Source organism: Rhincodon typus, chromosome 7, assembly GCF_021869965.1.
Source record: "Rhincodon typus isolate 14 chromosome 7, sRhiTyp1.1, whole genome shotgun sequence".
Lineage (NCBI taxonomy): Eukaryota > Metazoa > Chordata > Chondrichthyes > Orectolobiformes > Rhincodontidae > Rhincodon > Rhincodon typus.
Genome location: NC_063338.1, coordinates 72,169,414 through 72,196,555, shown reverse-complemented (window position 1 = coordinate 72,196,555; position 27,142 = coordinate 72,169,414). Strand labels below are relative to the sequence as shown.

General features: G+C 39.9%; 1 protein-coding gene across 1 annotated transcript in view; it reads left to right on the top strand.

The window, feature by feature from the left end:
• LOC109911043 (low-density lipoprotein receptor-related protein 1-like) overlaps positions 1 to 27,142 on the top strand; it is a 1,753,343-nt gene that overhangs the window by 473,263 nt on the left and 1,252,938 nt on the right. The window contains exon 3 of the mRNA XM_048599379.1: positions 9,630 to 9,767. Within this exon, the coding sequence (XP_048455336.1) occupies positions 9,630 to 9,767 (138 nt within the window). The remainder of the gene's footprint in view (positions 1 to 9,629; positions 9,768 to 27,142) is intronic.

The window sequence follows — 27,142 nt, the reverse complement described above, 5'->3', positions numbered from 1 at the left end:
CCCCTTCCCTGCGCTTGTCTCATATCCCTCTAAACCTTTCCTATTCATGACCTTATCCAGATGTCTTTTGAATATTTTAACTGTACCTGCATTTGCCACTTCTTCTGGCAGTCCCTCCCACACATAAACCACTCTGTGTAAAAAAAAATGTCCCCATGTCCTTTTTAAATCATCTATCGACTTAAAAACATTTCCCCTTGTTTTGAACACCTCCACCCTAGGGAAAAGACCCTTGTTATTCACCTTATCTATACTCCTCATGATTTTATAAACCTCAATAAGGTCACCCCTCAACCTCCTATGCTTCAGTGAAAAAAAGATCCCAGCCTATCCAGTCTATTTTTATATCTCAAACCACCCATTCCCAGAAACTTCCTGGTAAATCTTTTTTGAACCTTCTCCAGTTTAACAATATCCTTCCTATAACAAGATGACCATCAGCATCTACAGTTCTTCCGTTTTTTTTCATGATCGACATATCCTTGTCAACAGGTTGCCTGGCTCAGTTGTTATGCATTTAGCTCTTTAATACTTTTTTTTTCTGGTTCTGCAAACAAATAAAAGCAACTTTTGGATCTAGTTTCTCTTTGAAAATATTTCTACTTCTCGAGGTGGATTGGGACAAAGGTAAACAGCAGATCATGTTATCCTGCATTCTGGAAAAATTAACTCTAAAGGATGAATGATTTCTTGACAATATCATATTCCTTAATTGCTATGTTGAACATAGTCACATTTGATTCAAAATTGTCCATGGAATAGTCTTTTTGTCTGCAAGAACCATGAAACATGTTTGTAAACTTATGCAGGAATTCAAATCAATGTTGAACTATTTCATTGCATAACACCTCTGTGGCTTGAGGTTTCAAAACAAATTTGAAAAGAAGTCAATGTAGCATTGTTTCACATTTATATAAATGCACCAATGATCTTTGGGGTTGTACAAAATGCCTGCAACCTCGTAATTCAGCCCCACTAATCCATGCTCCTCATTAGTTGAGTCTCCTCCTGGTTTCTGTGCCTAACTCCGTGAACTTAAGTCTCTATTTCCTTCTTCCTAATATGCTTATCCAGCTTTTTCTTTATTGCATGTCTGCAAATTATCAACCAATCCCTGTGGTAGTGAGTTCCACGTTCTCACCACTCTTTGGATAAAATAGTTTCTTCTGAATTCCCCATTGAATATATTTGTGACCATCTTAGATTAATGGCTCCTAGTTTTGCTTGTCCCCACAACTGAAAATACTCATTATGTATACTTTTTCAGAACCTTAAATCATATTAAGGATCATGTTCGGGTCACCCTTGTGCATTCTTTTTTCAACGAAAATGTCTATTCATCCTGGCTTGAAAGTTACGATGTTAGATTTCCTGCACCATTCTTATTTCTTTTTACCGTCTTCAGTGCCTTTACATTCTTTTTGTAAGTTGTGGCCGACTGTAGGAAATCTGGAAGGTTAGGCATGTCGTCTTGAGAGAAGTGCAATAGCACAGGCCTGAAACACTCTAATGATAACAAATCTCACAAAGTAACTTGGAGAGGTAACATTTTGCAAGTTGGAAGCAAGCATCGTCATAATCATGTTCGCAGATGCAAGCTGTGTTTTTGATAGAGTTCTCTTTTCTGTACTAAGTCCATAGGCCTGCTCAATTAGAAGCTGTATATGCTGAACCATTCATGGTCTTAACAAGAAGAGCCATTTATCTCGATAACAAAATTTAGTTATTGCATGACAACAATAGGTATAAGGTTATATTGGCTAGGTAAACATTGTGATTAGGATAATGTAGAGAATGAAGTGAGACATATAACCCTCTTGGAATCAGGGTTTCATCTTCTCAATTCTCCTCCAAAGACTGTTTTACATCGTTGGAATAGGTGGAGGCTAATGCAAATTGTAATACTAACTCTTTCTGAATTATTATATTATATAACATTCCTCACCAAACCTTATTTCCCTGCATAATTAACAGTTTTTCATTCAAGTTTGTAATTAATTTTAGTGCTTTTTGTCTCTATCAATGTCTCTGACTTCACAACTTTGAGGCCGCAGGACCTAGTTAACCACAATTCTGTAAATTATTCCTCTATTGGAGTGCCTCGTGTATTTTTGATATTCTTCTCAATTCCTGTCATTTATGCTCAACTCAGTACTTAATCAAAGATTACGCTTTGAAAGAACATAAATTTGAAGATATGGTTAGGTTTCAACCACACAAGTTTATTTGAAAAATTGGGGACATTGCCATGAATTGTGTCTTAGGTCACAAAAGGTGGTACAGCAACAGTACAGAGTTATGGATTATCATTTAACAGAATTTAAGCTTCAAAAAATAATAAAGTGAAAGGGTAGAAATTTTGTTCTTGTCAGCTCATTATCTGGCATCAGAGACAAATCTGTTGTATTAAATTGTTCAGTCTGTTTTTGTTGTCTGAATAACTTCAAAGATTCATCGATGACCTCATGTGGGTTGTACTACTCAATCTTGCTCTCAATACTTGCTCCTTTAGGAAAACTTTGCTGAATTTTGTCATCTGAAGTCTCTTCACTGATTCTATGAATAGAAACATTTCCATAAATCCTATAAAAATGTAGGCTTTCTATGTGATGATAATACAAAACAATTTTCTTATGCTAATATTGGTGATATCAATAGATTACGAATTTTGTAATAGATTATTACAATTATAAATTATCTGCAGATTCCATTATGAGTCTAGGAAGCTCAATTAAATCACCTACCAGTTGCTTCTTACCTGATTTGTTGATCAGAATTTATTCCTGGCGCAATTGTTCTCTTGGAACTAATTGTACTCTTTGCCACCACAAGGATATTGAGATCAAGACACATATACAGATTCAAAAATTAGAAGTGTTAATTATGCATTATGTAAACACATTACTCTCTTGTGCTCCATGTGTTCTAGTGTTACATGCAGCATATTTTTTGACCCTTGAGATTTAGTTTATCTGGTGCGTGTAGTCTCACCTTTGTAGGCTGTGACTTCTGTTTTTTTCAGCCTTTGTAGTTGATCTGATAACACAATGAAACTCATGATTATTAAGCTTAAAATAAATTAGATATCCAAGTTCTGTTAAACCCCACTCAGTTGAATCAATAATTTTCCTCAGAAATTCCCCAGCACATTTCTTTTTCTCCTAGTGATGGAGATTCTATCACATTAACATTTTAGTCTGAGGCAACTTTTGTCTTTTTGCAGCTCTGAAGCTATGTCCTTCTGCACGTTTTTTGGAAGTTACCTATAGTTTTACACCTGCAGGATTCTTTTATCATGTCTGGACACAATATCTGTTAGGTTTCCTTGTTCCATAGCACTGAGATATTAACTCTCAGTACATGCTATTTGGCTTACTCTGTGTTGGCTTGTCACATGCTTCTGCGAAGTGGTTATACATTATAAAATGGAGAAGTTCCATTGCTCTCGTGCAATAAGGTTGTTATTTTTGTCTCAGGATTTGTTTGATTCTTTGTAGTTTTTGGTTTTCAGTACAAATCCTCTCTGGGCTGCGTTAGGGTTAGGGTTAGGGTTAGGGTAATCATTCTGACAGCGTCACCGATAATTCCAAATATAATTCTGGCTCCTAGGAATCCTGAGGTAAATGTTTAAACCTAGAGTACAGCATCACAAGGAAGAGTGAGAGGTGAATTGAATTATTTTATTATTTGGTGTTCTCTCCTCACACAGAATTATAGAATCCCTACAGTGTGGAAACAGGCCAATCGACCCAACAAGTCCACACCGCCCGTCTGAAGAGCATCCCACCCAGAGCCATCCCCCTACCCTTTCCCTGTAAGTCCACATTTCCCATGGCTAATCCACTAAGTTACACACCCCTGGACACCATGAGCAATTTAAAGCTACATTTGTATGCTCTTTTTTAAAAAAAAATATGGCAGTGATGTACTTTCTGAAACCTTGTTTGTTATCCCCAATTTTAAATGGACAACAGGAAGTTCCTTAGGGTCCAGACAGAGAAGTGTTTATTACTGCATTCAAACAGGGGATATAGTGTGCAACAAAGGAAGGAAATTACAAATTGCTTAAAATGAAAGATATCTGAATTAGAGGATGTGAATGTGGGAGGTATGGTTAGTAAGTTTGCAGATGACATCAAAATTGGTGGTGTAATGGACAGTGAAGAACGTTATCTCAGAGTATAACAGGTTGATCAGATGGGCAAGTGAGCTGAAGATTGACAAATGGAGTTTAATTTAGATAAATGTGAGGTGTTGCATTTTGGTAAGGCAAACCAGGCCAGGACTTATATACTTAATAGTATGGCCCTGGGGAATGTTACCAAACAAGGAGACCTAGGAGTGTAGGTGCATTGTCCCTTGAAAATGGAGTCGCAGCTGGACAGGGTGGTGAAAAAACATTTGGCATGCTTGTCTACATTGGTCAGAGCATTGAGTACAGGAGTTGGGATGGCTTGTTGCAGCTATACAGGACATTGATGAGGCCACTTATAGAGTAGTGCATTCAATTCTGGTCTCCTTACTACAATAAAGATATTGTTACACTTGAAAGGTATCAAGAAAAAGTTACAAGGATTTTGCTGGGATTGGAGAGTTTGAGCTATAGGAAGAGGTTGAATACGCTGGGGCTTTTTTCCCTGGAGTGTCGGAGGTTGAAGTATAACCTTATAGATTTTCGTAAAATCATGAAGGGCATGGAGAGGGTGAGTAGGGGACCCCAAGATGGGGAACTCCAAAATTAGAGGGCATAAGTTTAAGGTGAGAGGGAAAAATTTCAAAAGGGACCTGAGGGGCAACTTTTTCATGCAGACTGTGGTGCGTGTATGAAATGAGCTACCAGTGGAAGTGGTGGAGGTGAGTACAATTACAACATTCAAAAGATATCTGGATATGTACATGAATTGGAAGGGTTTAAGACAGATATGGGCCAAATACTGGCAAATGGGACTCGATCAATTTAGGATATCTGGTCAGCGCGGACTGAAGGGTCTCTTTCCAAGTTGCACAACTCCATGTCCAATTCAGTTTCCTTCAGTTGGCTGTACGCAGAAGTCCATTCTGCAGGAGAACATGAACAGTCAAATTAGTACTGAAAGCATAGTTGTTGTAAGCTGGGAACTGGTTACATTCTGTCGTGGGAGTAGTGTGATACTCCTTCATCGGAAGCCATTGTGTTTTCTATTGGATAATTGTTGAGTAATGTGCATCATGTTGAGCCATAACAGGCTTTAATGGTCTGCTATGTTCAAAATTAGCTGAGGTAAACATCCTGTCTATTAATTCTATGTATTGGCTTAGCTAGAACATTCATACGATACATGTATTTCATGTTTAAGGAGAAAGATGCAAGCTTTTTGTCCTTCATAATTTGTAAATTTTCTGGAGGCAGATACCTTGCACATTGTGTGCAAATAGCAGCATTTTAAAACATAGCCATAGTCTTTTTTCAAGAAAATTCAAGCAAGAGAATATCATTTGCAAAATAATACAAATTTTCTTTCATAATGCCCTACTATAATTGTTTCTGTCCTGCGGTTCCTTCTTTGTGCGCTGCAGATCTTTTAATTGTTCAGTCTGTGGTAGCTGTGACAAATTTATTTCCCTTCTGCTTTCCTTTCCTGGATCAAGTGTTTCTTTATCAGCCTTTACTTTGAGCTATTTAAGCACTATTCCCACCACCAATCACCATGTCATATGTTGCACATTGACAGTTTGTGTTTTTAGTAGAGTACAGCCATCAAACATGCTTTCTTTACTGGATATAAAGAGCTTTCTGGTTAACAGCAATGGGGCTGAACCAATTGTGAATCTTAACAAGAAGACGCACTTCTCTTAATGATGAGATGGAAGGCTCGATATTACCGCTCGAATCTCTTTGTCTTTCAACCCTCAGAAGGAAAACCAATGGTGACGTGACTGACCGGAGAGAAGGCCACGCTATAAAGTAATCGCATGCATTGGGCATCCTGAAGTATTTGCGTGTCAGACATCCAAGCCTCAGTGGGGACGCCCTGTCACTCTCTGTAGATTCAGATGAATCTGATTGACAGCGATTCCAGCAACACCACAAGCTCAGCAGCAGATTCTGCCAGAATTGCAACCAGAACCATAAAGAAATGAGTATGGTTCCTGGCCTAAAAATAGTCAGGGATAGTGGACATAGAAAGCTTAGGGTGCGAGTGGGGGAAATTGAAAGTGCTCATGTGGAGGGTTTGCAGAGCACATCAATTGGAAGGAATTCGAGTGTACAAGTCGAGGCACAAAAAGCAGCCCTGAAAATAATACCCATTTCCTTATAATAAATGTTTATAAAACTTGTGTAAAAGTAACTTCTCCAGCTGCCCACTACCAACGTGTCGATACCTTTATTGTTTTGCTTAAGATGGCAAACTTGCTGAGATAACCAATCCTCTATTATAGGAATTAGCTTGGGGATGAGTGAAACTGTTGTGCTCTTGCCACCCAACATGTATTTCATATCTCCCACCAAAAACATATCCCATGAGAAGCATGTAATATCCAGTGCAGAGCTGGAGGAACACAGCAGGCCAGGCTGCATCAGAGCTTCAGGAAAGTTGACGTTTCGGGTCAGGACCCTTCTTCAGTTCCCCGAAACGTCAACTTTCCTGTTCTGCTGATGCTGCCTGGCCTGCTGTGTTCCTCCAGCTCCACACTGTGTTATCTCTGACTCCAGCATCTGTATTTCTTATTATCTCTGAGCATGTAATGTCCAACTCAGTTCATTACAATGATAGCAATAGGTACAGTTTACACTGTCTTGTTAGACATTATTGTTGAGACTGTCGAGCATCAAAAATAAAATGTCTGATCCAATAGAATCTAGTGAGCGACTCCTCAATTCTCTCTCCAACACTGTGATATTATCAGGTTGAGTGAAACCCAATGCAATTTTGAACATTAAATGTTCCAGAACCTTTGACATAAACAAAACTAATGAAAGAATTTTCTCAGGAATGTTTTCAAGCTAACCATGCCTTTCTGTCTACAATCAATGGTTTTTATGGGTCTGCAATAAATCAGCAATATTTATTATAGTTGTAGACAATCTGTTTTGTGAGTTTCGAATTGATGTATCAGAAGTAAATTGAGACCGAGGAGTATTTACGAGGAACCTGATCAGACTGTTGTAATGAATATTTAAGTGAATTACAAAAGCTTGTTCAGTCTCTACGAACAGTTCATTGTGCAAACTGGATTTTGAACAGTTTACACAGCATTTCAACAGCCAGCAGCTAGTTGTGATGGAATCCATTACTTCTTGAATGCAATTTGTGCTGTAAAGCACACACAATGTTCCAACCACACACAGTTCCAAGGTGTCGATATGTTTAGTTCTGCTGAACAATAGGACAGAGCTTGTTGCAAAATTTTCAATAGGTCACACAATAGCACAAAGAATATAGGCAGTTATAGAAGTAGACAGGTGCTCTGTGCAGAAAAGATCTGTTCAGCTGAACTGCTGAAAAGGTGGCTGAACGAATCTGGGTCTCTAGATTCAGTGAGAAATTGAGGACAGTTGAATATATGTATGCTTTTAGAGGCCAGGGAGAAGTTTGAGAAGTTAGCAAGCTAACTGAAGTTAGAAGATAAGTGTTGAAGTTGGGCTCAGGAAAATTTGAGAACCCTGAAGAAGTTGAGTGCCATTAACAGTTCAGTAGAGTGGAGAGTGATGGGTGTGAAATCTAACTGAGCCAGTTTAGAACTTTGGAAAGAAAAGTCCAGGGGTAGTAATAACTTGGTACAGCTGTTTATGAGAAGCTGGTGTTGAGTAATTGCTGGACTGCAGTTTCCAGTAATCCAGGGAAGCGTGGCCCCAGTAAAGGACGATAGATCAGAAAGTGAGCAGTCATTGACAAAATTTGTGATTGAGCAGTTTTAGAGGAAGATCCAAAATTAGATCTTCAAAAGAAGACTTGTAATCCTGTGCAGAGGTTAATAAGATTTTTGATACAATATTATTAACATCATGGTATTGCTATGGATTATGTCTTGACTGCACTTTATACTTTATAACATCTAGAATTAACATAAAGTTACAGACAGCTGCGATCAAGCAACCCATAGAGCATATAAAGTGTATCATACACCATGACTAATTCACCCAGCCTGCAAATCCCTAGACATTATGGACAATTTAGCACGGCCATTCCACCGAACTTGTACATTTTTGGACTATGAGAGGAAATAAGAGCACCCGATGGGAAACCATGTGTCCTGCAAACACGGGGAGAATGTGCAAACTCTACACAGGCTGTCGCTCAAAGCTGAAATCCAACCCAGTTCCCCACAGTGGCGAGCCACCGTGCTGCCCACAATGTATGCATAGGAGATTTCATTATCCTTCTAATTTTGGACAGTAAATATTATTGTTGTTCCAAACTAAAGAAATGGATGGTTTATTCTCTTACCAAGTCATGACATCTCTCACTTTATCTACTCTAAAAATAGTTACTTATCCTTAGCCAGATTGAAATATAAATTTGGCTGTCTTGTCTGAGATCATAACAGAATATAGTAATTAACTCATTCGTTTGAGAACTGTACCTTTCCTGTACACATATTTTTTATTCATGTGAACTCTTCATTACGTTGCTGATCTTATGGCAGCACTGCCATGGTTACATCTGTCACACTACTTTTAACTTAGAAATAGACTGAAGTGAGAAGTCTGTCACAGTTGTTATTCTTTCATCTCCGGTTATGGTAGGTACATGTCATGCATATTGAGATTCAGAATTTAGATTTGTGTCTTATTTTTGGTCTCTCACCTTGCCAGATGTCTTCTCAGATCCGGTGGACTTGTAACACAGCATTAATCTCCTTTAGAATATCTTGTTATGACTGACACCACACAATTTGCTCAAGCTTATAGATGCCAAATTGCCTTACTCCCTATATTAGCCCTCTGTGTTCAGTCACTAAAGTGGCACATTCTTCTGCTTTGTACTGCAACAATATTGCCCAGAAGTTCATCAAATACTATTTTTCTGTGAGACCAGGCATAGATTTTGTACCACTGAAATAGTATGTGTCTTTCTTTAACCATTGTTAGATTGGGGTGGTATATGATTTTAAGAAATGGTTTAGTCTGCTGCCTATGAGCTGCATCTCATTATTTGTAGCAACTAGTCAATTCAGTCATGGTGGCTCAGTGGTTAGCACTGCTACCTCACAGCACTAGGGACCTGGGTTCAATTCCAGCCTCAGGTAACTGTCTGTGTGGAGTTTGCACATTCTCCTTGTGTCTGCATGGGTTTCCTCCAGGGGGTCTAGTTATCTGCCAAAGTCCAAAGTTGCGCAGGTTAGGTGGATTGGCCATGCTAAATTGCCCGTTGTGTTCAGGGATATGTAGATAAGGTGGATTATAGGGGTATGAGTCTGGGTGGGATGCTCCGAGGGTCAGTGTGGACATGTTGGGCCGGAAGGCCTGTTTCCACTCTGTAGAGGTTCTATGATCTGCTTTCCAGGTTTTGCTACATGTTGCTAAAGCCAACATATACACTTTTAAAGAATGAAGCCTAGGTAGCTAATGTCCCGCACCTCTTGTCACTGAAAATGTGAAACATAGTTTTTTTTTATTAAAGTACATTTTTGCTTTCCTTTGCTAGGCACTGGACACCTAGAATTTACATGTCCTGTGAATCACTTTGACTGCATTGGGACAAGACGATGTATTCACATGAGCAAACTCTGCAATGGCATAAATGACTGTCTGGATGGACTTGATGAAGGATCCCATTGTCGAGGTAAAGATTCAATAAAATACTGTTACACCCTTTGAGACCAAAATTAGTGCTTGAATGATGTAGTAAAGCATATTTAAACAAATGATTGTGTTGCCATGTGTTTATTTAACTTGACCCGTGAGCCCAATGTGGCAACTTTGTATAATCTCAAGTCTTTACAATTGAACTTGTGGTCGTTCTCAGATCTCTCACTAGCTGCTCTTCATATTTGCCTTTACTGACACAAATTTCTACAACTATAACAATAGGAAAGGCAGTAGAACAATGTTGATATCAAGCAACCTATAATATCTATTTTTCCAGACAGATTTAAACCCTGATTTTACCCCAAATAACAAGGTGTCGAGCTGAATGAACACAGTAGGCTAAGCAGCATCAGAGGAGCAGGAAGGCTGGTGTTTCGGGCCTAGACCCTTCTTCATTTTCTGAGGAAAGGTCCAGGCCCAAAACGTCAGCCTTCCTGCTCTTCTGATGCTGCTTGGCCAGTTGTGTTCATCCAGCTCTACACCTTGTTATCTCAGATCCTCCAGCATCTGCAGTTCCTACTATCCCTGATTTTACCCCACCAGGAATAGGACAGTAGGTGCCTTTAAGAAAAAAAATGATCGCGCACATATCTCTCTTCCCAAGGTATGCCCATTAACTATACTTTCCAATGGTTCCAGCAAAACAAGATGAAGGCTAATGTTTTACATGTTGGGCCGTTTGAAATGCTCAAGACCAGTAACTTTTACACAATTAAGTGTTTTAGGGTTTACCAGTACAGTACTGTCGCTTTGCTGCTTTGGCAGCATGTCCTGGGTGACTTTACACATGATAAGGCATCCTGAATGAGTGATGAAGGGTTAGACATGTGACATTCTGAATGGACAAAGAAAAACAACCCTTCCGATCCAGGCATGAAAAAACAGAAAGGAATGAAAGAACAGATGGGAATATCGGTGATGGCATGGAAAACTGGAGAAATTAACTGACAAAAAGGATAATAGTGAATTCTCTTCATGATTTTAAAACCATTTCCTTCAGTAGCGCTCCCAGTTCTGACAAAGGGTTAGCGACCTGAAATTCTGACATTGTTTCTTTGTCCACAGTTCATGCCAGACAATGAATACAAGCAATTTTCTGTTTTTATTTCATCTTTGGAAAATTTCCCAGTACTTTGCTTTTGTATTTACATAAGTTTTAACATCTTGGCATGTTCCAAAGAATTTCATGGCTTGTTAATTATTTTTGATGTGTACTATAAATTGTTACATAGAAAACATAGCAGTTAACGTTCACACAATAAGGTCTGGCGAAGTGCAACAAAAAGCCTAGGCAGTCCTTGAAGACAAAAGCAAAGTTCTGGGGATGCCGAAAATCTGACATATAAATAAAGTGCTGGAAAGTTCAGCAGATCTGACAGCGTCTATGAAGACAGAAACAGAGTTAACATTTTGAGTCCAATGACTCTTCTTCAAAATGTGATATTCTGTTTTAGACTGTAGTATAATATTCTTGGCCTTATTGTGCTTCTGAAGAATATTTACAGAAACTGCTGAGATAAGGAAAACATTAACTGCGTTCAAGAAACATTTTATTGCGGCTTCATCTTACTAGGAGGCTGCAAGGGTGAGCAAGATCCTGTGACATTGCATCAGCTCTTGTGATAATTAGTAAAATGAAACAATCAGACTTCACAGTTGAAGAAGATCTCGCATGCTTTCCTTTGATTGGGACTAGGGGCATGTTTTTCTCATAAAAGTATAAAGGATCGCAGAAATTTGATTTGCACTAAATGTAATTTGCATTAAAGTTCAAGATTAGTCACTTTGCAGAAGAATGATATTGAATATACTCATAAGTGACATTGTGCACAATTAAGCCAACATAATCAGGGAATAATTTACCAGGAAAACTTCATTGCTTATAGTATTAACTGTAGAGTTGCAACATCTTGATTTACTTCACAAGCACTTTTAATACTGATTTCCATCTTGTAAGCTGCAAAATAAAAGTACTTCAACACGTTTCCTTTAGCTATAATGCCACAAAACTGTAGAAATTCAACAGATTGAATCAGAGTTAGGAATTAAATGGTTCTCCCAGACACTGAAGGCTGCTTGCCTTTGGTTTATCCTTTTGCAGTTAGAAATTTTTGGACCAGTCAATGCAATTTAAGGGAAGAAATTATAATGAATCTTTGAGAATGCTGATGATCAAATTATTGTTATTGAAATTGTTTCCCGATTACTCTTTGTAACTGTCTTTAAAATTGAGCTTTCTTTGACCTGAATCTTGATCTTATGCATGACATATAAACAACAGCAGAAAAAGCATATGGTGGATATACTGCTCATCTTTCCAAATAGGTTGGAGAACAAACTAATCAACCATAATACTGAGGATGGACTGCAATGTAAAATAATTGACACAAGTTGAGTAGTTCAGAAGTAAGAATAACTCAGCAAGTAAATATCAAAGATGTATTAGTTGACAAATTTTCCAACACAAAGTACCAGAAACTATAATTTCCTTTGATTGGCTATAGGTTTGGAGACCATGGTCATTATCTTTACATGAAAAGGCTGCTCTCAGGAGTTTTTCAAATCCGTAGCATAAATAGTAATGTAGAAAGAAGGAAATGGACATTAGTAGCCTGATTATGGTCTCTTATTTACTGTTCAGCTTGTTTGAATGAAAGGTTGGAAAAGTATATTTCATAATGCACTAAAGATTTCAGGTTTCATGGATCTGTCAAAAGACAAAGCAGTTGAACAGTTGTAAAGAGTTTCAAGAAACCTTAACATACCCAGACAAAATTTTAGTACATTCCAAACCCCAGAAATTGCTGTGCATTCAATGCAGAAAAAAGAATATGAAACATGGCTTGATTTTAATCATTTCATTGCCATGGCCAAAATTTTAAAAATATTTTACTGTATGAATCAGTTGGAATAGATTTATCATATTCCTCCTTCTCCAATTTGTGCAGAATTATGAGCCAGTCAATCGCTTATGTCTATAAGGATCAGGAATTTCCAGCTGAAATTATAGATTCAACTGAGATAAGTCAAATGTAGGCATATTTATTTTCTGAATACCTTGCTATCATTGATATCCCACTGAACAATTCAGTAAATAAATCATAAATCTCATCCAACAAGGCAAATGAGTTTAAGTGACTGGCAGACTAATAGTGACATGATCATTTGGCTTGATATCAAATATTTAATCCCTTGTATGGTTAGGCAATGCTATATTTATATGTTAAAGGTAATGGAATAGTAAACATTGATGAATGGTAAGTTACTTAACAATAAGGCTTCAAAAAGTCGCTGAACCAGCTGAATGACTGCAATAAATATCTGGATTAATGCAGTTTCATTTGGAGATGGTCAGGCCAAGTTTTTTGTGCTGCTGGTATTGCAGTAAAATCATTCAACTTTAATATTACATGCCCAAGAAATTCAATAGGTAACAAAATTAGACTTAATGTGCTTCCCTTAAGGTAACAATTGGCCGCAGCTATTATACCTGGGCCCATAAACTGTTGCCAACACAATAACCTGAATGTGGATCATGCACAAAGAAGCTAAAGTAAATCTGAACAGAGGAAAAAGATTCCAGTTACTACTTAACGCTGATGGTATTTAAAGGTAGGTAATGGAAACACCTGCTTTGATATAATCATTCATTTACTTAATCTGTTGAGCCATCTGTACCACAGGGCATTGGAGGAATAGAAAGCAGTCTCCACACATACCAAACTTGGTGACCTGCCAAAATATTCAGAGTCTGAGTAATATAAACTGGTAAAGGCTACCATTATATCCTGTTATGTTTTCAGGTCTACTGAACATTACCATGTGTAAAAGCACCAGATTTGAGACGACTTTTCTTGAATAGATGTTTTGTTTTCTTTGCTATGGGAGTGATAATCTGTTAAAATGAACTATACAATTTTGATGATGTGTCATCACCCAAGCAGACAATAATATTCGACCCCATCAACAAAAGTAATCACTTGCATCTGCAATGTACATTTAACCCAGATAAACTTCCCAAGACAAGTCACAGTGGTTTTATCTGACCAAATTGTGACAGTCATGAAAGGAAATATTAGATGCAAAAGTAGAAATTGCTGGGAAAACTCAGCAGATCTGGTTCCATCTGTGGAGAGAAAGCAAAGCTAACATTTTGGGTCCAGCAACCCTTCTGCAGAATTGATTGTAGCGAGGAAAAGGTTGGTATTTATGCCAAAGAAGGGGTGATGGGGAGGGGAAAAAAAAAAAGTTTGGTGGAAGTACAGCCCAGAGAGACAGAAAAAAAAACAGTTGGGCAGACAAGGAATGGGTAAAAGTCAGAATGAGAGAATGAATAACTGCTAATTGGGAGCATTAGTGGCTGAAAATGGGTTGTTTGTGGTAGCAGCCCATGTGATGACAAGGTCTGGTGTGTGGGGCTTGGAATTGGTACCTATCGTTTACTCCAACACCCTCCCCACACCTGTTTTTTAGTGAATACGCCAACAATTTCCCAGCTACAATCATTTCTGAAGAAGGGTCACTGGACTCAAAATGTTAATTCTGCTTTCTCTGCACAGATGCAGGCAGACCTCCTGAGTTTTTCCAGCAACTTTTGTTTTTGTTTCTGACTTCCATCATTCTCATAGAGTCATAGAGCTGTACAGCATGGAAACAGACACTTCAGTTCAACTCGTCCATGCCGATCAGATATCCTAAATTAATCTAGTCTAATTTGCCAGCATTTGGCCCATATCCCTGTAAACCCTTTCTATTCATGTACCCATCCAGATGCCTTTTAAATGTAATTGTACCAGCCTCCACCAATTCCTCTGGCAACTCATTCCATACATGCAAAACCCTCTGCATGAATAAGTTGTCCCGAAGGTCCTTTTTAAGTCTTTCTAGCTGATTCGCATAAAAGACTTGAACTGAAGTTTTATCCTTAATGAGTGAATATTCCTCAGTACAGGTTCCCGGTCTAGCCAAGGTCTTGCACAAACTTAAGAGTTGGAATCCAGAGCGAATTTTGTCAAAGACTGGTTCTGTAATCACTGAAACAACCGTGCCAGTATTGACCTTCAGTAAAACTGGGTGACTATTTTACCAAACATTTATTTTGGTTCTGATTTGGATGTTGTTTTGCAATTTACCTGTTCCAAACCAGATATAGGTGGATATTCCAGGGTGTGCACTCTCTTGGACACCAGTCTATGAATTGTCTTACTCAATTTAAGTCCAGTTGGACTCTTTTGATATCTTGAGTACGCATACCACCAGCAACTTCAATGGCTTCTGGCCTGGATCCTGAAGAAAATGCTAACCATTTGGCTGAGGCTCAGCTTTGTTCTCGGGTTTTGCTATGGGCTGACCTAGAGTCCCTGTGTTCAAGATATGCAATTGCCTTCACTCAAGTGATGCTCTTCAGTCAGACTGGTGAAGGTGTCCACTTCTGTCAGAATAGCCTACAACTCATATGCTCCACTTGCTGCATTTTCCAACAATAAAACCAGTTATAGTGCCTGTTTGAAGTCCCATTGGGCTTCACACCAATAGGCACTTTTGCATGGTTACATCATTAATCCCATGCACCAAACAGTCTCTCAGCATCTAGTCAAAAATACCGATACGCATTCTCCTGGCTCTCACATTGCCGAGAGCATCTCAGAATTATAGTAGGCTTGAGGTCCTTAAGTAAATTCATTACCTCTTGAAAGGTTTTAGTATCTGCTGCCTCAGGGAAAATTAAACTCCTAATAACTGAAAAACCTGCGGTTCCAAGCTGTCAGAAAAATTACTTGTTGCTTTTCATCTGCCCCAGTGTCATTGCCTGGAATAAATAACACATTATTTCCACATGCTGGGCCCAGTCTTTGATGACAGGATTGAATGAGTCAAGTTTCCTAAATAATGGCAAGATGCCAGAAATCCAACTCAAAGATAACTGTTGAAAGTGAATTTCTTCAGGAATGTGCTTTTCTCTTGTTGCCACTAAAATAATTCTACCGAGGCTAGTATCCTGTCACCAAGTCACCCTTTATTTACACATGGAGAGGCCTTGACACCGATCCAGCTCACTCAGAGACTGCTCTCAGAGCAAACAGAACCTCTGATACTCCTATGTACATCTGTCAGCCAGAGCTCCCTGATTAGACCAGATTAAGAGCTCCCGTCAAGGAATTCATATTCTATGAGATCATCCTGGCTGACCTCGTTACAACCACGACAGTTGGCATCAAATATATTCTAATGATGAATTTGTTTCCTTTGACCACCTTGATATTGATCACATAGGAGAGAATGAAGCTGCAAAAGTAACTCATATGAGATGTTGGAGTGCATTCTGCATTAGCACGTTCTGAAGCAGAAGTGCTCTGCTCTTAGAATGGATATCGAGGTGAATAACGCAGAGACAATCAGGTAAACTAGGCTGGTCTGGGTGGTGTCAAGGTTTTTGAGTCTTCTTCTTACTGTGCCCATCCAGGTGAGTGTTGTCTATTACTACCTAGGTAGTGTCTCCCACCCATCCTCCTCCTCTAACCAAAAAAAAAGGTTCTGAGCGCTGATTTGGTAAGGCTACTAGTACATATATATTTTTTTTAATTTGTCTGTTTGGGAATTCAGAACAGTGGGAATAGATGTTAGGGCAGTTGTATGCTCCTCCTGTAGAATGTGGGAGGTAAGGGTCACCACTAGTGTCCCCACTGACTTCATCTGCGGGAAGTGCACCCAACTCCAGCTCCTCGGAAACCGTGTTAGGGAACTGGAGCTGGAGCTGGATGAACTTCGGATCATTCGGGAGGCTGAGGGGGTAATTGAGAGGAGTTACGGGGAGGTAGTCGCACCTCAGGTACAGGAAAAATGTAGATGGGTTACAGTCAGGGGACGGAAAGGGAACAGGCAGACAGTGCAGGGATCCCCTGTGGCCATTCCCCTCAAAAACAAGTATACCGTTTTGGATACTGTTGGGGGGGATGACTTACCAGGGGTAAGCCATGGGGTACAGGTCTCTGGCACAGAGTCTGTCCCTGTTGCTCAGAAGGGAAGGGGGGAGAGGAGGAGAGCATTAGTCATTGGGGACTCCATAGTTAGGGGGACAGATAGGAGATTCTGTGGGAACGAGAGAGACTCGCGGTTGGTGTGTTGCCTCCCAGGTGCCAGGGTCCGTGATGTCTCGGATCGTGTTTTCGGGATCCTTAAGGGGGAGGGGGAGCAGCCCCAAGTCGTGGTCCACATAGGCACCAACGACATAGGTAGGAAAAGGGATGGGGACGTAAGGCAGAAATTCAAGGAGCGAGGGTGGAAGCTTAGAGCTAGAACAAACAGAGTTGTTATCTCTGGTTTGTTACCCGTGCCACGTGCTAGCGAGGCGAGGAATAGGGAGAGAGAGCAGTTGAACACGTGGCTACAGGGATGGTGCAGGAGGGAGGGATTCAGATACCTGGATAATTGGGGCTCATTCTGGGGTAGGTGGGACCTCTACAAACGGGATGGTCTACACCTGAACCAGAGGGGTACCAATATCCTGGGGGGGAAATTTGCTAATGCTCTTTGGGAGGGTTTAAACGAATTCAGCAGGGGGATGGGAACCTGAATTGTAGCTCCAGTGTACAGGAGGTTGAGAGTAGTGAGGTCATAAATAAGGTTTCAAGGTTGCAGGAGTGTACCGGCAGGCAGGAAGGTGGTTTGAAGTGTGTCTACTTCAATGCCAGGAGCATCCGGAATAAGGTGGGTGAACTTGCAGCATGGGTTGGTACCTGGGACTTCGATGTTGTGGCCATTTCGGAGATACGGATAAAGCAGGGACAGGAATGGTTGTTGCAGGTTCCGGGGTTTAGATGTTTCAGTAAGATCAGGGAAGGTGGTAAAAGAGGGGGAGGTGTGGCATTGTTAGTCAAGGACAGTATTACGGTGGCAGAAAGGACGTTTGATGACAACTCGTCTACTGAGGTAGTATGGGCTGAGGTTAGAACCAGGAAAGGAGAGGTCACCCTGTTGGGAGTTTTCTATAGGCCTCCGAAAAGTTCCAGAGATGTAGAGGAAAAGATTGCAAAGATGATTCTGGATAGGAGCGAAAGTAACAGGGTAGTTGTTATGGGGGACTTTAACTTTCCAAATATTGACTGGAAACGCTATAGTTCGAGTACTTCAGATGGGTCAGTTTTTGTCCAATGTGTGCAGGAGGGTTTCCTGACACAGTATGTAGATAGGCCAACAAGAGGCGAGGCCACATTGGATTTGGTACTGGGTAATGAACCAGGCCAGGTGTTAGATTTGGAGGTAGGAGAGCACTTTGGTGATAGTGACCACAATTCGGTTACGTTTACTTTAGCAATGGAAAGGGATCGGTATATAAAGCAGGGCAAGAGTTATAGCTGGGGGAAAGGCAACTATGAGGCGATGAGGCAAGATTTACGATGCATAGGATGGAGAAGGAAACTGCAGGGGCTGGGCACAATTGAAATGTGGAGCTTGTTCAAGGAACAGCTACTGCGTGTCCTTGAGAAGTATGTCCCTGTCAGGCAGGGAGGAAGTGGTCGAGCGAGGGAACCGTGGTTTACTAAAGAAGTTGAATTTCTTGTCAAGAGGAAGAAGGAGGCTTATGTAGAGATGAGGCGTGAAGGCTCAGTGAGGGCGCTTGAGAGTTACAAGTTAGCCAGGAAGGACCTAAAGAGAGAGCTAAGAAGAGCCAGGAGGGGACATGAGAAGTCTTTAGCAGGTCGGATCAAGGAAAACCCTAAAGCTTTCTTTAGGTATGTCAGGAATAAAAGAATGACTAGAGTAAGATTGGGGCCGGTCAAGGACAGTAGTGGGAAGTTGTGCGTGGAGTCCGAAGAGATAGGAGAGGTGCTAAATGAATATTTTTCGTCAGTATTCACGCAGGAAAAAGACAATGTAGTCGAGGAAAATACTGAGATACAGTCTATTAGACTAGACGGGATTGAGGTTCATAAGGAGGAGGTGTTAGCAATTCTGGAAGGTGTGAAAATAGATAAGTCCCCTGGGCCGGATGGGATTTATCCTAGGATTCTCTGGGAAGCTAGAGAGGAGATTGCAGAGCCTTTGGCTTTGATCTTTATGTCGTCATTGTCTTCAGGAATAGTGCCAGAAGACTGGAGACTAGCAAATGTTGTCCCCTTGTTCAAGAAGGGGAGTAGAGACAACCCTGGTAATTATAGACCAGTGAGCCTTACTTCGGTTGTGGGTAAAGTGTTGGAAAGGATTATAAGAGATAGGATTTGTAATCATCTAGAAAGGAATAATTTGATTAGGGATAGTCAACACGATTTTGTGAAGGGTAGGTCGTGCCTCACAAACCTTATTGAGTTCTTCGAGAAGGTGACCAAACAGGTGGATGAGGGTAAAGCGGTTGATGTGGTGTATATGGATTTCAGTAAAGCGTTTGATAAGGTTCCCCATGGTAGGCTATTGCAGAAAATACGGAGGCATGGGATTGAGGGTGATTTAGCGGTTTGGAACAGAAATTGGCTAGCTATAAGAAGACAGAGGGTGGTGGTTGATGGGAAATGTTCATCCTGGAGTTCAGTTACTAGTGGTGTACCTCAAGGATCTGTTTTGGGGCCACTGCTGTTTGTCATTTTTATAAATGACCTGGATGAGGGCGTAGAAGGATGGGTTAGTAAATTTGCGGATGACACCAAAGTCGGTGGAGTTGTGGATAGTGCAGAAGAATGTTGTAGGTTACAGAGGGACATAGATAAGCTGCAGGGCTGGGCTGAGAGGTGGCAAATGGAGTTTAATGCGGAAAAGTGTGAGGTGATTCACTTTGGAAGGAGTAACAGGAATACAGAGTACTGGGCTAATGGTAAGATTCTTGGCAGTGTGGATGAGCAGAAAGATCTCGGTGTCCATGTGCATAGATCACTGAAAGTTGCCACCCAGGTTGATAGCGTTGTTAAGAAGGCGTACAGTACGTTAGGTTTTATTGGTAGAGGGATTGAGTTTCGGAGCCATGAGGTCATGTTGCAGCTGTACAAAACTCTGGTGCGGCCGCACTTGGAGTATTGCGTACAGTTCTGGTCACCGCATTATAGGAAGGATGTGGAAGCATTGGAAAGGGTGCAGAGGAGATTTACCAGGATGTTGCCTGGTATGGAGGGAAGGTCTTATGAGGAAAGTTTGAGGGTTTTGAGGCTGTTTTCGTTAGAGAGAAGAAGGTTAAGAGGTGACTTGATAGAGACATACAAGATGATCAGAGGATTAGATAGGGTGGACAGTGGGAGCCTTTTTCCTCGGATGGTGATGGCTAGCACGAGGGGACATAGCTTTAAATTGAGGGGTGATAGATATAAGACAGATGTCAGAGGTAGGTTCTTTACTCAGAGAGTAGTAAGGGCGTGGAATGCCCTGCCTGCAAAAATAGTAGACTCGCCCACTTTAAGGGCATTTAAATGGTCATTGGATAAACATATGGATGATAATAGAATAGTGTAGGTTAGATGGGCTTCAGATTGGTTTCACAGGTCGGCGCAACATCGAGGGCCGAAGGGCCTGTACTGCGCTGTAATGTTCTAATTTAGTCTTGTTGCTTATTAAGTAGTTTAAAGAGCTATGTAGTCAGTCATTTGGTCAAGATTACCAACTTCTGTTGTTGTTATAAAAGGCATGATTCATTCAATTAGGTGTCTGATCAATGATGACCTCAATATGGTTGGAGTTTGGTGTGGCGAGAGGAATTTGACAAAAGCCAGTCACAAGACATCTTGGCTTTCTGTTATTTGGAATGTTCCTGATCTGATAGCTTTTATAAATAGATGATGCCTGTCTGTTATGAATCAAAGCATCAGTTGAAGTAAAGTGAGACAACAAGGTGTACACATGGATGAACACAACAGGCCAAGCAGCATCAGAGGAGCAGGAAAGCTGACGTTTCGTGTCTGGACACTTTTTCAGAAATGGGGGAGGGGAAGGGGATTCTGAAATAAATAGAGAGAAAGGGGGAGGTGGATAGAAAGTGGATAAAGGAGCAGATAGGTGGAGAGGAGATGGACAGGTCAAGGAGGCGGGGTTGAGGCTGGTAGGTAGGGGGTGGGGGTGGGGTAAGTCAGTGAGGTGAGAGAAGCGAATAGGTGGGAGAAAAGACGGACAGGTCAAGGAGGTGGGGACAAGCTGGGCTGGTTTTGGGATGAGGTTGGGGGTGGGGAGATTTTGAAGCTTGTGAGTCCACATTGAGACCATTGGGCTGCAAGGTTCCCAAGCGAAATATGAGGTGCTGTTCCTGCAACCTTCAGGTGGCATCGTTGTGATACTGGAGGAGGCCTGGGATGAACATTTTGTCCAAGGAGTGGGAGGGGGAGTTGAAATAAAGTCTTTGTTTAGTCATGCACATGGGGTCTACCAGAATGGTTTATTATTTATTGCAAAGAGATTTGAATACAAAAGAACGGGAGATATACTTTGGTTATGCAGGATGTTGGTCAGACCCCATCTGAATGCAGTGTAAAGAATCAGTCTCCTTATGTAAGGAAAAATATAAATGTATTGGACAGTTTTTACAGGGTTTATTTGTTTACTAACTGGACTGGGTGCATTGTTTTATGAGAAAGGTTTGGACTGTCGAGACAAATGTGAAATGGAGTTTAGAAAAGAAAGGAAGAAGCAATTTGATTTAAATATAAATGATCCTGAGAAGCTTGACAAGGTGGATAAAGAAAGGACTGTATCCTCTTATGGGAGAATCTTGAACGAGGGATCACTGTACCAAACAAAGGGATCATTCATCTAAGGTCGATTTCAGGAAGATTATTTTCTCTCAAATGGTCATACGTTTTTGAAACATTCTTCCTCAAAAGTCAGTGGAGGAGGCATCTTTGAACATTTTAAGGCAAAGCCAAATAGGTTATTGATAATTAATAGGTAAAATATGATCAAGGTTAATGGGAATGTGGAATCCTTGGATCAATCATGATCTTACTGAATGATGGAGGAGACAAGGGTTCAATTTGTTCATGAGGTCTGGGCATTGATGGCTATTGCACATCCCTAACTGCATAGAGGACACTGAAGAGTAAACTATAATTCTGTGGACTGGAGTCACATATAGGCTGAACCATGTAAGATTGGCAGATTTCCTTCTCTCAAGGGCATTAACGAACAATACAGGTTCTTAGGAAAAATGATAGTAGTAATGTTGGTAATTCCACATTTTCTTTTAATTCACCTTTTACCTTTGTCATTGTGGGAGACAAATTCATGTCCTCAGAACATTAGACGTGGGTTCTGAATTACTTGTTCAGTGACGTTGCCACAACACCACTGCCTCCCCACTATTGCCAATTTCTGCTTCTAATTCAAGTGTTCTTATGTTGTCACTTTTTATTGTGAAATAGCATGCATTAGTCCGTTATTACAGAAGTGGAGAATGCACCTGGATACTGTGTAGCCTGCAATGCATAAACCCAATCCTGGCATCATGGTAAAGTGAAGGTTACTGATAAAGCAACTGAAGGTAATTGTGTTGAGGTGCCAACCTAAGGAACTCCTTCAGTAATCCCTGGGTTGTAATAATTGACTTTGGAATATTCTTTTATGTTATTTTATCTCAGGTGCCGTGGCATTTTATTCAGCCACAAGCTGCCTCGAGTTCTAGTGAACTATCAATATACTTCTGCTACATTGCCAGAAATGTACAAGAAATGAAATATAGACTCATTTGAAAATCACAAAAGATGCCATGTTATTGAACAATCTAGGAATGGTAATAATTAGCTTGGATTTTCTTGTAAAAATACCACAGGTTTGTCATTGTTCACCATGAATAGGAGCAAATTAAACAGAAATTTCTAACATCCACAAACTGTCGGTTAAACACAAAAATCATAATTGCTGCCACCCCTTCACAGGCTTCACCAGTTCATTGGGAGATTTAACATTCAAACTCATGAAGGCTATGCACGTATTCAGGAAGTATGCCAGGAAAATGGCTCTCTGTTCAAATGCAAGTGAATTTTTAAAGATGTGATCAAAATTTTAATTATAACCAAACAACTGCAAAACAACTATGAGAAGAAAGAAACATTATCACCATCAATGTTTCCATCAAGAGTCTGTCTGCTCCAGGCCGGCCAGAATCTTTTACACTCTCTCCATTCTTTTACACTTCCGGACATCGCAGGGAGGCTGGAGGGGTGTCGGCAGTGTCTCCTGGCTTGTAGGCCTGATGCATGGACTCCTGGAATGGTGGCAGGGTGTCTGCTATAGTGATGGTGGAGCAGGGACTTCTGACTGCGATAGGCCGGAGTATGGACACTTTTGGCAACGTTGTGTCGGTGCTCACAAAGAGGGGTTCCTGCCTGTGGTAGGCCCGGAGCAGTGACTTTACAGAAGCCCTGGAGGTCCCAGCTGATGAATGCTGCTTGGCCTGCTGTGTTCATCCAGCCCTGCACCTTGTTGTCTCAGATTCTCCAGCATCTGCAGTTCCTACTATCTCTGAACTCTAAGTACTTTCTTTTTATTTTTTGTACCTCAAAACGGTGCCAGATTGTGGTGACAGAATACTTTTCACTGTATCTCCCTAGATATATGTGACAATAAATCATTCATTCATATCTCAATGAGCTGATTTCTTCCTATCCCTTGATCTGTTTCACCCTTGTATATTATTGGTTAATGTTTCTTTTTTCCCTTCATTATTCGTTCTCTCTATCAATACTCTTTCCCCTGACATTAGCTCCGGTGACAAGCACTGTTTTATAATTCTTATTGTATATTCAAAGCTTCATTCTTCTTCAATAATATCTTGATTTTGCAAACTCCTTATTCAGTGTCTCAGTTTGCTTGTGGATAGTGTGGTGAAATTTGACGTGAACAAAATTGTTTTCATGTGGAAATTGCTTAAGCAGCAATTGGCAAAAGGTGGAACATTGTCTGTTAATGCAATGTCCTGAATCACATGTACTAACTAAGTTTTCTTGAGTGATTCTATCACTGTCTCTGGCATTAACTTTTTTCAAAGGCTTACCTCAATCCATCTTGCGCGGCAGTTGATGACAATAATGCACATCCTGCCTTTAAGCTTGAATAAATCAATTTCCAAATGCTCCAATGATCTTATTGCAAGCATGAATGGTAATGATGTTTCTTCCTTTCATAGTTGTTTACTGCACACAGAATGTAATGACTATTTCTTGTGTTGCACGTGCAATCTTTGTCACCACATTGCATGTTGCAATTTTATGTGACACTTCGGAGTGCCAAATGATCTTGAATACTCTGAAGACTTTCAAGTTGAAGTGGTCTTCATGTTATTAAACTCTCAATGAACATTAGGGCTTTAATCAATGAACTGCTGAAAATACAGACTTTGTATTGACTTTGTATTGATTATTGCATTGAAAATACAGACTTTGTATGTGTATTCTGGACTTCATTCAAGACAACATGTCTTTACGCAGGTATATTCTTCAACATGTTCTTGTTCTTCTGAAATTTCTTGAAGACTTCTTCCTGTTGGCAGTAAATGTTATGATTCTGACACATAGGTTTCAATTTCTATTAATTCTAAATCTGCTTTCTCTGCTGTATGGACTGGAATCTTTAGGAATGCATGCTTCCCTTCAGCCCATCTCCTGCTTGTATTCAGAAATTGAGTCATATCTCAATAGCTTCAGTCTGAATTGTTGAATTCTAGGTGTAATCTTCACTATTCAGAAGTGTGTCTAATGGTTAATGGGCATTAACTGTCCTAACCTTTAAATAATGTGAATTGTTTTGTGTGCCCACTTAATTGCTTAAGATTATTTTTAATCATACATAGTTCTGTGTCAGTTATTGATTTGGAAAAATAGTAGACTAGTCTCTGCCTTCCATGTTTCTGAACCTGAAAGATTACTGATTTCAGTCTGTTGAAGATGCATTAGCTGTGACTGTGCTTGGTTGATAAAGATCATAATGTTCTGGGATTTGCTTTGTTTTATCAAAAGTGTTTCCTTGAGTGACATTCTGATGCTGTTGTTGACCCGAACATAGTAACTGCCTTAAAAGTTTATTAATATCAGCTAAATTTGGAAAGAACTTTTCCACTTGATCCACAATCCCAATAAATCTTTGAAGTTCTGTGATATTCCCTCGGGTGGAAATTCTTTCACAGCTTTGGTTTTCTGAGGGGTTACTGTCATTCCAAACTCACATTTCTCATTCACCATGAAATCAGCATTCTGAAGAGCTTTCTTTACAGTTCAAGCTCTTTTCTTTTATAGTTTTGTGTATTAGTATGCCATCCAAGGGATAGACAGTATCTTTCACTGTGTTTGGCAATGTTCTTAGAAAAAAAAATCCAGTGCAGATTCTATTCCAAAGGGAATGCTGTTAATACTTTTTCTTCATATTATACTGTGTTTTTCCACCTGCCGTGCCTTGCAACCATATCATTCGTAATGATCACGTCGCAAACAATGATGCACTAACCTGGTCCTTTTGTTCTTTTTGTCTAAACCTAAAGTAGTTCCAGACCTCAAAAAAAAATTTTCACGATAATCTCTATCAATCCATCAATCATCTGGAATGGTTCTGGGAGTGGCCGGTTAGCCTCCATATACCTGAACTTTGGGGCTATTCCTTTAGCTGTGACTGCATATGTCCTGCAACCAATTACTTTTGGCAGGTATGCCTTGTTGTCTGTTCTCTACGTTCAATTCTTAGCCTTCTGCTACAGCCACAAAGTCTCCCAAATTCCTGGTGAGTCTTGAAAATATTTTTTTTTTCCTTTTTTTGACCATAAGGTTCAATTCATTTGATGCGTTCAACACCTGTTAATTTATTGTTCCATCACCTTTTGTTTTTCTTAATTCTTTCATGGGATGTGGGCATCACTGGCAAGGCTAGCAGTTAATGCCCAGCCCTATTGGCCTTTAAATAAAGTGGCTTACTAGGCCATTTCAGTGGGAAGTTAATAGTCACCCACAATACTGTGGATCTTGAATCATCATTAGACCAACCAGCTGATAACTGGTTTTCTTCTCTGAAGGATTTCCTTTTTGCTGCCAGCATGTTTTTTTTCACGTATGGTGTCTAATACTACTTAGTCTCCTAACATAATGTTCCCTAAAGCATGCCACTTATTGTAAGAACTGTTTATTTACAGCTTTGTTTATACACTCATTCTCTCAGACACTGTTTGAACTTTTGCTCACTTGCATTTTTCTCTAAATTATTTTGTGACACTGACATTAAATGACATCAACATCTTTCCACATTCAACTGATGTCTCATTAATCTACAGTCTTCTTTCTTCAGATGTGAATTACTGTTGAAGATTTTAAAAGTTAAATTATTGTTTGATTTATCCCCTTTGTTTTGCTTTCTGCAGTTGATTTTGCTTTCAATTGAATTCATCATCTTTTCCTGGTTTAAGTCCAAAGATCAAAGATGTGCAGGTTAGGTGGATTGGCCATGCTAAATTGTCCCTTAGTGTCCAGGGCACTGCAGGCTATTTGTGCTATGTGTAGTTATGAGGATAGGGCAGGTCTGGGTGGGATTTTTTTAGAGAGTCGTTGCAGACTCGATGGGTCAACTGCTCTGCAGGGATTCTATGATTCCCAGTCTTGCATGCCGCATAGGGAGTTTTAGGAATTGATTTGTTTGGTTGTAGAAACAGGTTGTTGCTTACCCTGTACACACAGTAACCAGATCCCCTGGGCAGGGCAGTATGATATATAAGACAGCTAATGGCATTAAGTTGCTGTTCAACAACCTAGAAAAAGCCGATGGGTATCAATACTTTTATTGCTATCAGTAATCGTAGTTTACGGAGAGTGGTGTCTCTTCCATGCTGACAAAATTCAGACAAAAGAATCACTTTCTTTTTTTCATGAAAACTGCGGACAGCCACACGAGCAAAGAATATTTGTTTTGGAACGTACTAACTAAAGTAAAAGTATTAGTGAAGACAATTATTGGTTTTCCCTCTGGGGTGAAAAAAAAATCGTCTGTCATTTCCTTGGCCTGTTATTGGCCTCAAGCTTCCTCCATGAAAAACAGCAGGGTGCCACTCTGATCTTCTGCCAGATCAGCTGGGTATACATCTAACAATTCCGGTAACAGATTTAGGGAATTTGTATCTTTATGTTGAAGCAAATTTGACTTTCTCTTACTACTTGTCAGAATTTTCCTATTTCTCGTTTTGAATTTGCCACTGTGTCAGTTATAATTAAGCGATATATTTAATGAGATTACTGTTTTAAGTAACTCAACAAAACCATAAAACTAATCAATTATCTGTTAAAATCAATAAATAGAAATTTTGACATGGAATTTTATTGATCCAAAATCTCATTTTTTTTCCACCCTTCCTGAACCATCAAATATTACAAAGTAATACTAAAATTCAGACATCGTAATTGTTGTGATGAT